The sequence below is a fragment of the Phytophthora sojae genome (assembly GCF_000149755.1).
Source record: "Phytophthora sojae unplaced genomic scaffold PHYSOscaffold_9, whole genome shotgun sequence".
Classification (NCBI taxonomy): Eukaryota; Oomycota; class Peronosporomycetes; order Peronosporales; family Peronosporaceae; genus Phytophthora; species Phytophthora sojae.
This window is the reverse complement of record NW_009258123.1, coordinates 2315184-2330469: the sequence shown is the minus strand read 5'-3', so window position 1 is coordinate 2330469 and position 15286 is coordinate 2315184. Positions and strand designations below refer to the sequence as shown.

General features: G+C 54.8%; 2 protein-coding genes across 2 annotated transcripts; one reads left to right on the top strand and one right to left on the bottom strand.

The window, feature by feature from the left end:
• Positions 1-352: 352 nt before the first annotated feature.
• On the bottom strand, positions 353-2146 carry PHYSODRAFT_338780 (hypothetical protein; the record flags this gene model as incomplete). The annotated part of the gene is made up of 3 exons (XM_009536656.1): positions 353-1484; positions 1529-2110; positions 2142-2146. The coding sequence occupies 3 exons, from the start codon at positions 2144-2146 to the stop codon at positions 353-355; spliced, it is 1719 nt and encodes a 572-aa protein (XP_009534951.1).
• Positions 2147-4151: 2005 nt separating this feature from the next.
• PHYSODRAFT_523701 (hypothetical protein) lies at positions 4152-5111 on the top strand (the record flags this gene model as incomplete). The annotated part of the gene is made up of 4 exons (XM_009536655.1): positions 4152-4411; positions 4475-4574; positions 4626-4685; positions 4743-5111. The coding sequence occupies 4 exons, from the start codon at positions 4152-4154 to the stop codon at positions 5109-5111; spliced, it is 789 nt and encodes a 262-aa protein (XP_009534950.1).
• Between the last annotated feature and the right edge of the window lie 10175 nt (positions 5112-15286).

The window sequence follows — 15286 nt, the reverse complement described above, 5'->3', positions numbered from 1 at the left end:
GCGGTGACAGGAATTCGACTGGCGAGAGGAGCATGTTGAAGGATTTGCAAGTGCAATCTCGATGATGACCACAGGACCGATGATTATTCCTGCCAGCGTTTCGGTTTGCATCGATCGCCGGATGATTGGCAGAATTGAGAGCAATTGGAGTCGTGAGTTCAAACACGCATCCGACAGACAGGCAATAGCGCCAATTTCGTTGAGGTCGGTAGAGATATTCACTGTACAGTACCAAGGGAGAATCTCGCTTCAACAGTCCCAGCAAGGCCCTACTTGTTCAAGTAGATACTGCTGCACCTTTAATCCGTTTTAAATTTGTGCTTTTACGGTATTCCTCTCAACGACTTGCGCTTCAGTGCTGCAGACCTTCCGCGTACAAACCCTTCACCACATCAGCGAAGTGTTTGGTTAGATTCGTGCGCTTCGGCTTCAACGTTGGGGTAACCAGATCGTTCTCGACCGTGAAGGCCTCAGTAGTCAAGAAGACCTTCTTGACGCGCTCGAAGCCGTGCAGTCCATCCGCACCCGCTACGATGTCCATGTTTTCGAGCACTGCCTTCTCCAGTCCGTGCCTTTGCTTTTCATCCGTCTCCCAGTCCGGGAATGGCGAGTGCGCGACAACAGACGCATCCGGAACAACAACCGCGACGAGATAGCTCTGCAGTGAGTCTCCATCAACGAACACTTGACCAACGAACCTGCTTTTCTGGTAGACGCCCTCCACTTTCTCCGGAGCGATGTGCTCTCCCTGGGAAAGCTTGAAAATGTGCTTCTTGCGGTCGATGATGCTCAGCGTACCGTCGGCATTCCAGCGGCCAATGTCACCCGTGGCATACCACCCATCAGCATCCAGGACCTCTCGCGTTAGCTCGGGCTGCTTGTAGTAACCGGGAAACACGTTCGGCCCCTTCATGAGCACTTCGCCGCGGCCATCCTCGCTTGAGTAGTTCATCTCTGGAACATCTGCAAGTTGAATGGCAAGGCCTGGAAGCGGAACGCCCACGTGAGGGCCTTGGGGCATCGATGCACTAGAGCAGGCGACGCCGCCCGATGCCTCAGTAATCCCATAGGCTTCTAGTACGGGAACACCAAAGACGTACTGGAAGAACTCCTTCACTTCACTCGTGATGGGGGCGGCACCCGTAAGAATCTGCCGCACACGACCGCCTAATACAGGCTGGAAGCGGTCGAACAATTCAGCGTCGAACTTGTCGTGCTTCAGACCACTCAATCGCTTCTTCTCCTCCAGAGCGCGGTAGAAATACTCAATCTGCTCCGCATTTCCGCTTGCGGCGACCTCGTGCTTCAACTGGTCGAAGATGCGGTTCATGAGTCGAGGCACAGCTACGAACACCGTCGGGTGCAGCGCTTGCACGTCCTCGAGAATTCGCGCCACACTTCCGTGGTAGAATCCAATGGCAGCTTCCTCCGTGATCATCATCGCGTGCAAGAAGTGCTCCGCCACATGTGGCAGTGGCAGGAAGCTGAAGTACACGTCGTCGCGGTTCGCCCTGATTGTGGCCGGTACGCGTTCACAGCACTGGCAAAGTTGGCGTGGGTGACCAACACACCCTTGGGCGTCCCCGTAGTGCCCGATGTGTAGCAAATGGTGCTCAGATCCTCGGGCTTGGGTGGGTCCGCTTCCGCTGGATGAATCCTGCCAACCTCCACGACCTCTTCCAGTGTCCAAATCTTCACTCCACGCGCTTTCGCTTCCGCCACTTGCTCTTCATCCAAGAAGCCCTCATACTGAACGATTGTCTTCAGGTGCGGACATTGGGGTAAACAACGCAGCAGTATCGCCGCCTGCTCCTTGGCACAGAATACCACGCGCATTTCGGTATGATTGAGGATGTACGGCACCGTGCTGGGTCCCAATGTGTCGTACAGCGGCACGAGCGTGTAGGCCATGCGGTTGCAGCTCTGCTCCACGAGCGTCCACTCGTACTGCGAGCGGCTAAAGACTCCGACCATTTCTTGGCGTTTGAGCCCCAGCACGCGCTTCATGCCGGCCGCGGTCTCATCCACGTGGTCCAAGAACTCGGCAAACGTGCGCCACTCGTAGTCGCCGACAGCCAGGGCGTCGGGATGTGGCACGCGCGAGCAGGACCTCGACCAACAACGCGAGGTTCTGTCGGGACATCATGGGTGTAGGAGCCCTTGGAGGTTGAGAATGTGCGCAGCCAACGTGGTGGCAACCGAGCGGTGAGGCCAACGCGGGTCGAGCGCTGCAGAAACAGCACGCCGATGAAGTGCGGTCTTGCGGGGGGCTCGACAATGATCGGAGCCCGTGGGCACCACTCTGCCTGCAAAGATGCGCGTCACGCAATAAATCTGTGACGTGTGTTGACATGGATTTAGTATCGAGAGATCAGTTATCTTTGCGTCACGTCATTGGCATCTAATGAATGTACCCTATATGACGGAGTATCCATATAGAATGGATGAATCATTTACGAACATTGTAAAAACAAGTGCAACTTTGAAAGTTGAAGTATCGTCACTTATGTTGCTGCAGCCGATCCAGTAGCAACAATGGGAATCAGCTCGGACACACGGCATCAACAAACTAGGATATTGTGCCTAATGCCCATTTGGACTTGAAATCGGCACTTTGGAAATCTTGAATTAGGCACCATACAAAGATCTATATATTAGTATGGCAAGTGAAGCATATGATTTAGAGAATGTGTTCTTCAAGTCGCTATCAACAGTGTTTGTGTTCCTGGCAAGAGATATATTCATGGGGCCGAGTGTGAATCGTTCTCACACCGAGACTAATTCACGGGTGGTCCCGACACTGCGTCGATCAAGAATTTCAGTCTGTGTGGTGGTGATGCCAGGTCCACCAAGCTAGAGAGCTGTTGTTACCCATAATATCTGATAAATTCCATGATGCACAACAGAGCGTAGGTACAGTGTAGCTGCTCCTTGCTCGTTCTGTGGTATCCACAAGCCAATGTAAGGTAACAAAGATTTGATAATAAGTCGGTTGCCAGGTTACATGTAGTTAGTTTATTATTTAAAATACTTGCTTTGGTATATTGGTCTGTTACGATTGCCTGGTCGACCCAGCTCCATCTCATAATTTGGCAGGTCACGGAATGCGCTGTCATGTATGAGAGCTTCACTGGCGTGCCAAATGCACAGAGCAGAGGGAGGTCGAGCTGGCACGAATTATATTGGCGCGAAGCTTGAAGGCATAGAGACGAAAGTAACGGGAGGAGGGTGGTGGCAGCGGTTAATGTAGTGGCGACGGAATGAGTGGTTCTAGTAGTTCTAGTCCAGTTGCTACTGCGCTAGATAAGATAAAAGCACCGAGAAATACATGTACCAACGACATAACCATCAATGGGCCACTATTTACTATTGAACCGAGCCTGAAGCCATTCTCTTAAACAAGGACATTTTGAAAACTCCATTTAGGTACTTATGATTGTTTATGTACCAAGTGCCTAGTTTGTTGATGCCTGCGGATACATCGTCTACACCACTTTTAGACTCGGACCCGAGAAGTTGCTCACAGATAGGTTGCTGTCTTAGCTGTAGACCTCCGGTCGACCACGATCCCATGAGGTTGCCATCCTACCACCGCCGTCGTCTCCTCCAACCTTCGCTTTTGAATTAACCACAACCAACCGACCGACCTCCGCTGTAATGGTCTAAGTCTACGTGGACAAGCGCCCGTCTCGACATCGATCTCGTCAGCGGTTCCCGTGTCGACGCACTGCCAATCGAAGCTCGCCTCCAGATGAGTCACTCTGCTCCAGAGACGTGGACCAGTCTCCGTTCAACTCCGCTCCAAGTCACTACTTCGTGCTCGGCGAATCTCTGCTTGTACCAGGCTTCAACCTGGCTTTCGTGTTGCATTAGCAGCGTCTCCCTCTGGAGACCCCTCAGAGCTAGTTACCGGTACTTGTTGCTACTCGCTAACCTCAATTCAATGGCATTCTGTCTTTTGCTCAGTCAAGTACAAGTGGTTCACTCCAATTGGTAGCACTTCTTCGTTGTGGGTGAGGGTACGACACATCTGCTTCTTCTCCTGGTCGACTCTCTACGCACAAGCTTCGGGAACCACTGCTACTTCCCGACCGCGCTCTTCATTGGCAAGGTCCAAGTGATCACTGTCTACTGCCGCCGTCGCCTCTACGATGGAGGAGCGCGCTGACCAACCAACCGCCGGAGGCGCTGCCCCGAACCCGTTCGACCATTTCGTCCAAGCGATCGATCGTATTGCTGTGGGGCTGAGCCAGCAGAACGCTCGGATGTACCAAGATTTCCAGGCTCAGCTGCACGCCTACCAGCAGCAGCTGCAGCAACGCGTGTCTGTTCCTCAACCACCTCGAGAGTACCGACTGGAAGGGGTTACCATGCCGACCTTCTACGGGAAACCGACCGAGTCGGTGGACGAGTTCATTTTCCGAGCGAAGCTATTGATGGAGGGCCAGTGCATTGACTACACGGCTGCCTCCAGCCAGCAGCGCGTGATCGCCATCCTCGCTGCCAACCTGAGGGAGGGAGCTGCATCCTGGTACCATGCCCAAGTCGCGATCGACCACATCCGCATCAACGACGTGGACTCCTTCGCCAACGCTCTGCGCCGTGAGTTCGTGCCTCCTGACTAGCAGTTTCGTCTGCGTGCAGAGCTGAAGGCTTGCCGCCAGCGCAGTTCTGTCGAAGAATATGTTCGTGATTTTCGTCGACTCATGGCTCAAATACGGAACATGAGTGCTATGGACCAGGTCGACCGATTTTGCGACGGCCTGAAGTCGGAGACGCGCAAAGAGATGATGTACCTGCGCTGCGGTACGCTTTCTGAAGTCATCTCGGCTGCTCAAGCATTTGAGCGCACTCATTTCCACTCGTCGGACCGCAATCGAGCCTCCAGCAACTCAAGGAACCACGGGAATGCGCATCGTGCAGCTACGGATGGGCCAACTCCGATGGATGTCTCCGCGGTTGACACTCGCTCGATATGCAAGGAGCAGTGCAGGCGTCAAAATCTGTGCTTCTACTGCAAGGGCAGTGGCCATCGCATCGGCCAGTGTCCTCATCGCAAACCCGCTCGTGGACAACAGCATCAGGGAAACGACTCAGCTCGGCGGATGTAAATGGAGTATCCGTCGAGCGTGTGGTGAGTCCTGAATCTCCTACTGTACTACCGTCATCGAGATGGCGGAAATGTCGACGACCGAAATGTCGGTCACACCCAGAGCGGTGACGTCGGCGACTCCTTTCCTGGTGAAGGTGACGATTATAGGCCAAGAATGCTCCATGCTGGTGGACTCGGGTGCGTCACATTGCGTGTTGTCGGGGCGCGGTTTTGACACTGCAGGAATGCAGACTACGAACCTCGTGGCGCGCGGATTCGATGGCCGTGCACAGCAGCGGAATGTAGCTATCGCCGACCTGGAGGTGACATGCAGCAGTTCGGTCGTGACTGTGCCTTTCGTGTTTTGGAGGCTACAGTATGGTTATGACGGGATCCTTGGCCGCCCCTGGCTCGAAGCCAGCAATCCGAACATTGACTGGCCCACGCGAACATTGACGTGGCATGCGGACCGCCAAGAACCACCGCCACCTCCTGATGAGGACGAGGACAAGGGTTGGCCGATCGGCTCGGACGAGCACATACATCCTGTGCTCTGTCGCAGCAAGAAGCTACTCGCACCAGTGGAGGTCTCGCTGCAGTCGTTCCGAGAACGTCTCGCTAACCACGAGTACCTGGAGATTTTTCGGCTAGTGCTGGAATAGGCGTATTACCGAAACCAACGCCACGGGACGTCGTCGTGCTCTTGAACGAGTTCGACGACGGGTTCCCATCTTCGCTTCCTAACGAGCTCCCACCTGAACGAGAAATCCAGCACGACATCGTGTTGAAGCCTGACGCAACACCTTCGGCCCGATCTCCCTTCCGTCATGCTCGCATTGAAGAGCGAGAGCTAGCCAAGTTCGTGAAGGAGCTGCTGGGAAAGAACAACATCGAGGAGTCTAACTCCGCCTGGGTCTCCAATATTTTCGCCATTCCGAAGAAAGTGGCGGCGACAGGCGAGGCTCCGACGCGAGCAGAGTGGCTACGCAGCGGTGATGCAGGTGTACCCATTCGCTGAGTCATCGATTATCGGCATGTCAATTCGCAGAGTGTGATTCCCAAGATTCCTCTCCCAAGGGTGGACGACATTTTCGACAAGCTCAGCGGTGCAGCTTATTTCTCGACACTGGACTTGATGTCCGGCTACCACCAGATGCTGCTCGAACCCCGTGCACGCGAGCTGACGGCGTTCCAGGCCAACGGTGAGCTATATCAATGGGTTGTCGCGCCTATGGGACTTGCTGTTATGCCTGGATCGTGGTCCAGACTGATGCGGCACCTACTCGGACGCCCAAAGTTCCAAGCCTTCTGCGTCGTCTACCTAGATGACATCTGTGTGTTCTCGGCGACTCTAGAGGATCACATTGTGCACCTTCGTGAAGTGTTTCTCGTCCTTCGCGAGGCCAAGTTGTACGCACGCAAGGAGAAGTGCAAGTGGGCGCAGCGATCGATTGTGTTTTTGGGTCACCAGATTTCTGCCTCGACAATCACGTTGGACCCGTCGAAGACGAAGGCAATGAGCAGGATGCAACCGCAACGGAACCGCAAGGAGCTGCAGCGTTTCCTGGGATTGTGCGGGTACTATCGACGATTCATCCCTCAGTACTCAGGCCTCGTGTATCCACTGACGGAGCTAGTGAAGACGACGACGTGATGGCGCTGGGGTACAGAGGAGATCAAGGCATTCGACGATGTGCGTTCACTGCTACAACGCTCTCCTGTTCTGCGTCTCCCCAATTTCTCGCTGCCATTTTTCGTCACCACGGCTGCCTCGGATGTTGCAGTCGGCGGCGTACTCAGCCAAGTCTTCGATGGTGTGGAGCACCCACTGGCATTTTTGAGTCGTAAACTGAGCAACGTCGAAAAGCGTTGGCCGGCTCATGAGAAAGAACTGTTCGGCGTCAAGTTCTGTCTGGAGAAATGGCGTGTCTACCTGCTGGGCAACGTTTTCACGGTCTACACGGACAATTCGGCCTGTGTCTGGTTCTTCACCAAGCCGACGCCATCGCCTAAGCTTCTTCGATGGCTTGATTTCTTCAACCAGTTTACGTTCAAGGTGTTTCACAAACCGAGGCGCACGGATACGGTCGCTGACGCTCTGTCTCGACCAGTTGAATTCAGCGCTGTGGCCATCACGGGACCCGACCCAACGCTTTCGCCTCGCATTAAGTCGCTGGATGCTGAGGACGACTTCTGCTCTACGCTGCTCGAGCAACTTCGTGCGAGGGAGGTGTCGTAATGCGGGTTGAAGGATTGTGAGGCGATGGACCCGGAGGGTACCCGAAGGTGACCCGAGAGTGAGCCACTTGAATTATGGGACGCCCTAGCTCGGCGTCCCGTATAGTAGGCCGGCGACTGATTACGAAACCCAGGCTGTTCAGTTCAGAATTTCCAACAACGAGACAAGGTACTTCTTCATATTAGTCTTTGTGTTGTGCGGTTAGCGCCTACGTGTGTACTGTGACTGTTTCCTACCTACTTGCGAAGTGTACTCGGGGTTCTGGATTGATTTGGCCTCCTTGGTAACCTTCTAGTAGCGTAGTGTGTTGCATTGTCTGGACTCAGGAGATCAGCTCTCAGTGTTCGACAGTAGGACACTCTAAACGGTTTAGTAAGGTATTGGTGTGCGTCTCGCACTTTGGTTTGGACCCGCAGACTAGCTGCGGCAGGAGATCTCCAGTAGATCTCGTACATATTGTACAACAAGTTGTCGTACAGTGGGAAGAGTTACCTCGCTGTACAAGTGCATCCGCGACAGAGTTAACCTAAGTCTCTGCCTGCGAGTGTAAGGAACCCCATATTCACCCCTTCATATTACACGTCTTCTAGGAATTACGCTAGATAAAGATCCGAGTCTTGCTACACAAGGTGAGGCCTAGAGATCTCGGGACTAGTTCTCGTTGTCTTTGGGTATTTGGCTTGCAGGGGTAACCCCCCCCCCCCGTAGTTGCGTGGCAGGACACGTGTGGGAGTTTATTAGGTTTTATCTGAGGGACTCCACCACAATGGTGCGCGTGCCCGGGTCTACTAGTCCGAAAGGGGACGTGAAGGTGAAGGGAGAGGTGAAGGAAGACGGAACTCCGCTGGGACCGGCGGAAGTTAAACGTGAAAACACTAGGTCCACCGACGGACAGGCAATGGCGACGCCTGGGCCGTAGGATTTCGTTTACGAAGAGAAGTTCCCCGTTAAGGCTCCGAAAGGAGCCGTCCGGGACTCGGTCCAAAAACCGAGTTCCATTGGACCTGCTGCTAAGCGGGACCCCGGCGTCGCTGAAAAGCGAGGTCGAAACCTGGAGCGCGAGCATCTGAAAGGGGTCATCCGCGACCTCGCTGCCCGAAGCGATGCTCTAGACGCTGCGATGGACTACATGGAAGTCGAAGATGCGAAGGAGAAAGCCGAGAAGAAAACGGAGAAATTGGAGATCTCGGCGCAAGCGGTCCATGGCCCCAGCAACGACACTCACGATGAAGACAAACGATTTCGTGAAGCCGAAGTCAACTACTTCCGTCAAGAGCTTGCGTTCCTGCTCCAGAGAGATCCGCTCTTGCGTAAGTTGGGGCTGACGATGCCATGGCCTCTCACGTGTCCAGTTCGCAACCCGCGCACGCTAACAATCCGAGATCCGCTTCACGCCGTCACGATGCTGTTCTGCGTGCTCGAAGATGCTGGTTCAAGGTACATGAACAGCGGATCTCCACCGATGTACGCGAGTACGATCTGGAAACTACCGTCCTTACGCTCGCGCGGGTGTACACAGTGTTGCAGAAGCTCGTCCCGAGTGCAGATGACTCATCCGCGCCGTTGCCGACCGGAGACCTCACACCTCCTCGGTTGGACGATTCGCGGATCTCCTTCAAGTTTGAAGATGACGGTGACGCTCTCATGAGGAGCACTACCTCAACCAAGAAGCCTCCACCGGCCCCACCTGTGCCCCGCCGAGAACAACGTGCGCAAGGGGTCCCAGCGATCGCTGCAAACGATGTAGGACGCGGGAAGTCTGCGCAAGTGTCAAATATTGTGCAGACTCGCCCAGCGAGAGGACCACGTGGGAGGATCCAGGAAGCTCAAGAGGTTGCAACAGAGCCCGATCGCCCCGGCGGTGTGGCTGAAGACCTTCTTTACCAGTTTGCGAACGAGCGAGACGAGCCTGAAGACGTTGAGATGCAACCAGTCACTGCGTCTCCCGCTCGGCCACGTATCGGGTACCGATCCCAGACACAACCGGAATACCAAGGAGATCTCCATGACCTATTCGATGACCTCGGCTATGATGGAGGTGGCGGAACCGGAGGTCGTGTCGCAGCTGTGTCCACGGCGACTAGGTTGCGAGCATCGGCTGTGTCCGAACTGAAGAACTTCAGCGGCAAGGAACATGACGAAGAAGCCGCCCGAGTCTGGTTCAACAAGGTTAGAACGGCTTTCCGACGGGATCGGATGCAGCCAGACGAGATGTGCTTGACATTTGCCGATTTGATGATAGGCCCTGCGCGCAATTGGTATTACCAGCTGAGCCGCACCGCTTGCGCGTCGTGGACTTACCTGGGTGAACAGTTCCAGATCCACTTTTGCGGTAAAGGGATCTCCCTCGCGCGCAAGTACTACCACATGCGGCGCGGGAGTCAGGAAGACCCACTGGATTACTTATACCGGCTGAATCTGGCCGGGATACGTGCAAACTTGAAGATCCATGATGGCACCAAGGAAGAACGACGTGAACACGTCGACCACTACATGGATACAGTCCAAGATGACGATCTCGCCGGATCTCTGGTAGTGTTGAGGCTGCCTGACTCAGAAGCTCTCGAAAGCGTTGTGTTGGCCAGGCGACGCCGCCACCAACGTCACAAGATTGAGACCCAAGGTTCGAAATACCGCCAAAAGGCTCCCGCCCCTGCAGCCTCCTCGAGGGCGGTGCGGGTTGTGACTACTGGCCGCGGACGCCGCGGAGATCACGGAGATCTCAATGAGTTCGAGGGCGAATCAAGCAGTTCCGATAGCGAATCTGAAGACGAAAGAGCGCACGTGTTTTCGGCAGCTAGGACGCCTACACCAGGAGATGGTGAAAAGCCAGGGGCGCGCCAAGACCGCGAAGACCAAATGGGGCGTCCGAAGTACGGCACTCGATGCTCACACTGCGGATCTCGCAAGCATACGGATCTGGGGTGCTGGAAGAGGCTCACGTGCCAGAAGTGTGGATGCATGGACCATCCTACCGACAAGTGCTTCTACGTCTGCAAGTGCTGTGGAGACGTTCACGAAGCAGGTCAGTGTAAATCGGCGACTTCTTCGATGCTGTTCGCCAATGGTACAACCCAACTCGCCATGCCGGACTGCTGCCCGAGAGCGTCGAGAAGGCGTTAAACTAGACCGCTCGCCAGGCCTGAACAGCCTGGTACGTAACGAGCGATCGAAGTTCTGCATTTATGCGTATGTTCAGAGGAAGGCGCGAGCGTTAGAAGACCCAACTTCCTGCAATGCGGTGAATACAGTCAGATCTCTTACCTCGGATGAAGATGACTATTCGCGTCGCCCTTGTGTGATGGCCCTTCGACTGTCGCCGGGTGAACGCCGAGGTTACTGGAAGTATTACACTCCCTCCAAGTGGTTCAAGCAGTCGAAGGCGACCGGTGCGGTCAACAATGTCCGTGCCGTCCTACTCTTTGATACTGGAGCCGAAGTGTCGATAATCGACTCTACCTTTGTATGTAAGGTGGGTTGTGAAATTGATACAACACAGACAATGAATTGTGTTGGTGTGGGGGGTGCTGGGCACCGCACAGAAGGTTGAGCAGAAGTCAAGCTCACTCTGGCTGTACAAGTTCCGTGTGTGGGTTGGAGATCTCTCAGGACAAGACGTCATTCTCGGCATGGACTTTATGGTTCCTGCGGGGGTGAGGTTGGACCTGGCTGACGGAACGCTCTGTCTGCCGGACGAAGTTCACATCCAGATGACCGACCGTAAGCCACTGTATAGCAGCAAGGCTGACGCGGCCTACGCAACGGGATTCCATGAAGTCGGTCCTGGCCAATGGACAGAGATCTCACTCAAGTCCCACAACAAGCGGTTTGAACTGTGGGTAACGAGAGGGGAAAAATGGGTGATCACGGTGGTGAATGGTGGATTCAGTAACAAGTCATACCTCCGGATCACCAACATCAGCACGAGCCGCCTGGTACTGGGTCGTTTGGTGCGTTTGGCAATCTGGTTACCCGTTGGGCAGATCCCGCGTCGACCTGGATTCGCTAGGAAGAATTCAAACCGCTATCGGGAGTGGCAAGCACTTGCGTTCGAAGCAGCTGTGGACACTGGAGATGCAAACGAAGCGGAAGTTGAAGAGTCTAGACCGCTGGTCGAGCGTCCTAGCTACCGGACTCCGACTGCGATTTTAGCACGGCCTCCACAAGTGAAGACCGTTGAAGCAGCAGCAACGTCAGAAGAATGCACGCGACTCACACTTGACGACACACATCCTCAAATGCAGCTGATGAAAAGTTCGACTGATCCGACTAGGGTGACCGAAACCGAGGAGGACGTGATCTCTACCGACCCCGGTCAGGTGATCTCTGGTATGGACAGCGATGACTCCAGTCTACCGCGTTCGGAAAAACTCATGCAGGCGAGGAGAGCGGCCTATCCTTTACGAACAGTGGCGAAACACCGGTAGGCTTTGCGTCGACTCCGGCAAATGTGGCTGAGGCCGAGCTCCGCAAGGTGTTCCCAGAATATACCCCTGACCTCATGCCACAATCCAAAATACACCGAGGAAATGGTTCATCGCACGTTGTCGGTCATCGTTGAAAGCGACTGGAGCGACAGCTGTAGCTGTGCGTCCGAAAGCGCTGAGTCTACTAGTAGCTGGGGTAGTTTTGACTGGCAGACCGACGACGAGAAAGAAGAGGAGCCGGTGAGCGGAATGCTCCCAGTAACCCAGGTCGAACCAAGCCAAGGCGGAGATGCAACCGACATGGATGAAGCGAAGTATGTTCGTGAAGGGGCCGATCTCACTGCGGAAGACATCGAAAAGGAAATGGCGGTGTTACCAGAGATCTCCCTGACGGCAGAAGTTAAAAGGGAAGATCTCAAGGTCGAGGATCCAACTGAGAACACAGCAGAGGAGATTGATCGTCTGCGTGATATCATTTTGGGAGCGGCGGCACCTTCTCATCGGCAAAGGGGATGCTTTACCCCCTGCGGCGACGGGGGCGATCTGTGACGTCGACGTTGGTGGTGCACGACCGGTGGCTCAGCGTTGTCGCCGGATCCCGCCTCAGTTCCGTGAAAAGGTGTTCCAACTCGTCAAGGGCTACTGGGGGCGAAGATTATTCGGATCTCCACTTCTCCTTGGGCGTCTCCGATCGTTATCGTCGTCAAGAAGAACGGCGTGGACGTCCGACTCTGTATCGACCACCGTCTGGTCAATGCTCTGACACGACTGATGATCTACCCCATGCCGTTGATTGACGACCTCCTCGAAGATCTCGACAGTTTGCTGTGGTTCTGTTCTCACGACATGGCGAGTGGGTTCTGGGTGGTGAGTATGACCGATCGAGCCCGAGAGATCTCCGCGTTCATTACGCCGTTCGGCCTGTTCGAGTGGCTGCGAATGCCGTTTGGTCTGAAGAATGCCCCCCAAATCTATCGGCGGCTGATCGACAATGCGTTATATGGCGTGCTGCGGATCTCGCCGGGTCAAGATCGCGCGGATCTCGTCAACATTTTCGAGGAAGGTGTCCCTGAAGTTCGATCGCTGCCGTCGGTGCTGGGACGTCGCACTTACATCGACGACATCTTAGTTGGACAAGCTCGTGGGACGAACTGTGTGAGAAGGTCAAGAAGCTCCTAGAGGTTTGTGACCGCTGAAATCTGTCTATTAGCGCGGAGAAGAGCAGTTGGGGTATGAGCAAAGTCGACTATCTGGGGCATCAGATCTTCGGTGAAGGCCTGTTCACCAAGCCGAAAGATTTGGCAAGTCTGGAGGCGTTGAAGTTTCCCAAAACGCTTAAGGCTCTCCAGTCATTCCTCGGCAGTCTCAACTACTACAATCGCTTCATCGAAGATCTCGCAGTATATGCCACAGTGTTGTATGAGTTCGGAGATTCCGATTTCATCAAGGGTCGAGCCACAAACGTCAGCGGAAATCACGAGGCGACCGTGAGATAGGGCCACGCGCTACGAGCCATCGATACCCTGAAGTTCAAGATGATCAACGCACCCATGCTCTACCATTTTGCCCCATAGTTGGATCCTGTTGTGATTGTATACGCAAGCAAGTGGGCGATCTCTGTTCAGTGTCGTGATGGAGTGTACGTACCCGTCAAATTTACGAGTAGGACACTGCGGTCTCACGAGATCGGGCACGACATTGCGGAGAAGGAAGTACTGGCTATGCTAAGAATCCTCGATAGCTGCTTCACCATGCTGAGTGGTCGACACATCCGAGTGCTCACCAGACACACGACTCTCGCATGGCTCTTCCGCGCGAAAGGCTTGAAGGGCCGGCTAGCTCAGTGGGCGGCGCTGCTCTCCCCCCATTCGCTAGAGATCGAACGCTTAACGAAAGGCGAAGATGATCTACTAGGTTTGGTTGCCGCCAGTATCACTCCGCGCGCAGAGATGGATGCAGCGTTGGAGGAGATCTCTCCGCAGAAGAAGTCGACGAGAGCATTGGCTATCCCGATGCCGACTTTCACGCCCGGAGAAAACGTTTGCGTCGTCAGCTTTGACGGACCGGCCAAGCCGAAACGAGTTGGTGGAGCTTTCAGCGCTGTGGTATGGGATGCTCCTGGATGGAAGGTTGTCAAGGCTGAATCTGGCTATTTACCGGACCTCAGTGTTAACGAGGCCGAGTACCATGGCCTCCTTCTTGGACTTCGTTTGATTGCCGATCTCCAGATCGACCGTCTCATTGTGTGTGGCGACTCCAATTTAGTCATCCGTCAACTGCGTGGAGAGACGGAGCGCAAGTCATCGGGACTCCAGCTCTTGCGTGAGAAGGCCAGAGTGATTTTGCGGTCTTGGCCGCAATGCGAACTCATCCACGTAAAACGCGATTGGAACCAACCCGCGGATATGCTGGCGGGACAGGCGCTGCAGCGTGGTGCCGGGGTAGTTGTCGAGAGTCACACCGATTACACGGACCTCGAGCCTTGAATCGACTGGACGAGCTCCTCAAGACGCGCGAAGAACGTTACGCCCATCCGAAGGTAGGCGCTGTCACGCGAAGCCGATGTCGTACTGTCGCACCAGCCGTGTTGCAGGAAGACGTCGTCAAGCAGCTGCGCTTGGAACGTATTTGCCGTGCTCAAGACGAGGAGGTGTGGATCTGGTCACTGAAGTGTTTCCTGCACGGTGATCTCTCTCAGATCTCGAGCCGTCAAGCCAAGACGTGCAGTAAACTGGCTGACAGTTACGAGGTCGACGAGCATGGCCTCTTGATGTACTGTCCAGTCGAGGGGCGCGGTGATGATGTCGAGGACCGTGGATCTATGGTGAAACTGGTAATGCCGAGTACACTCCACGAAGATCTCCTGCATCATCTCCACACAAGTGTGGAGGGAGGTCATCAGGGCGTCAGCCGAACATTCCAAAAGCTTCGGAGGCATTTCTACTGGCGAGATATGTTCCGAAGTGTGCAGAAGTATGTCGGGGAGTGCGTCGACTGCTAGACGGGAAAAGAAAACCCACCTGGCGGGGGCGATCGCGGGATGGTATTTGTTGCACATTTACATTTGATTGAGTGGAAGAAGAAATGGAGAGAAGATCACGCGATGGAATGGAGAAACGAGGTTACTTGTGATGATCTGGTCGGATATTAGAATTACGACGAACGAGTACTCGGGGGCGATTTGGAGATCCAACCCGGTGTCGCAGTGCTGGAGGCACCTGGGGTGCGAACGCGCGTCCGACGGCTGCTGAAACGCCCTCGCCACGACGCGCTGGGTCTGTGCGATGGTGTAAACCGGCACCGTTCGTGTCGGAGACTACTTTCGCGTTCCGTCGATTTTGGCCGGATCGCTGTCGCCGCCGACTTGGAGATCCAGCCCGGAGCCGCAGTGCAGGAGACACCGAGGGCGTGAAGGCGTGGTCGGTGGCCGTCGGACTAAGTGCAGTCCTACGCCTGGAGTTTGTGCTATGGCCTTGATCACCACAAATCACTTCCCAGAATGCACGGCGACCTACGACATGCCTTCAC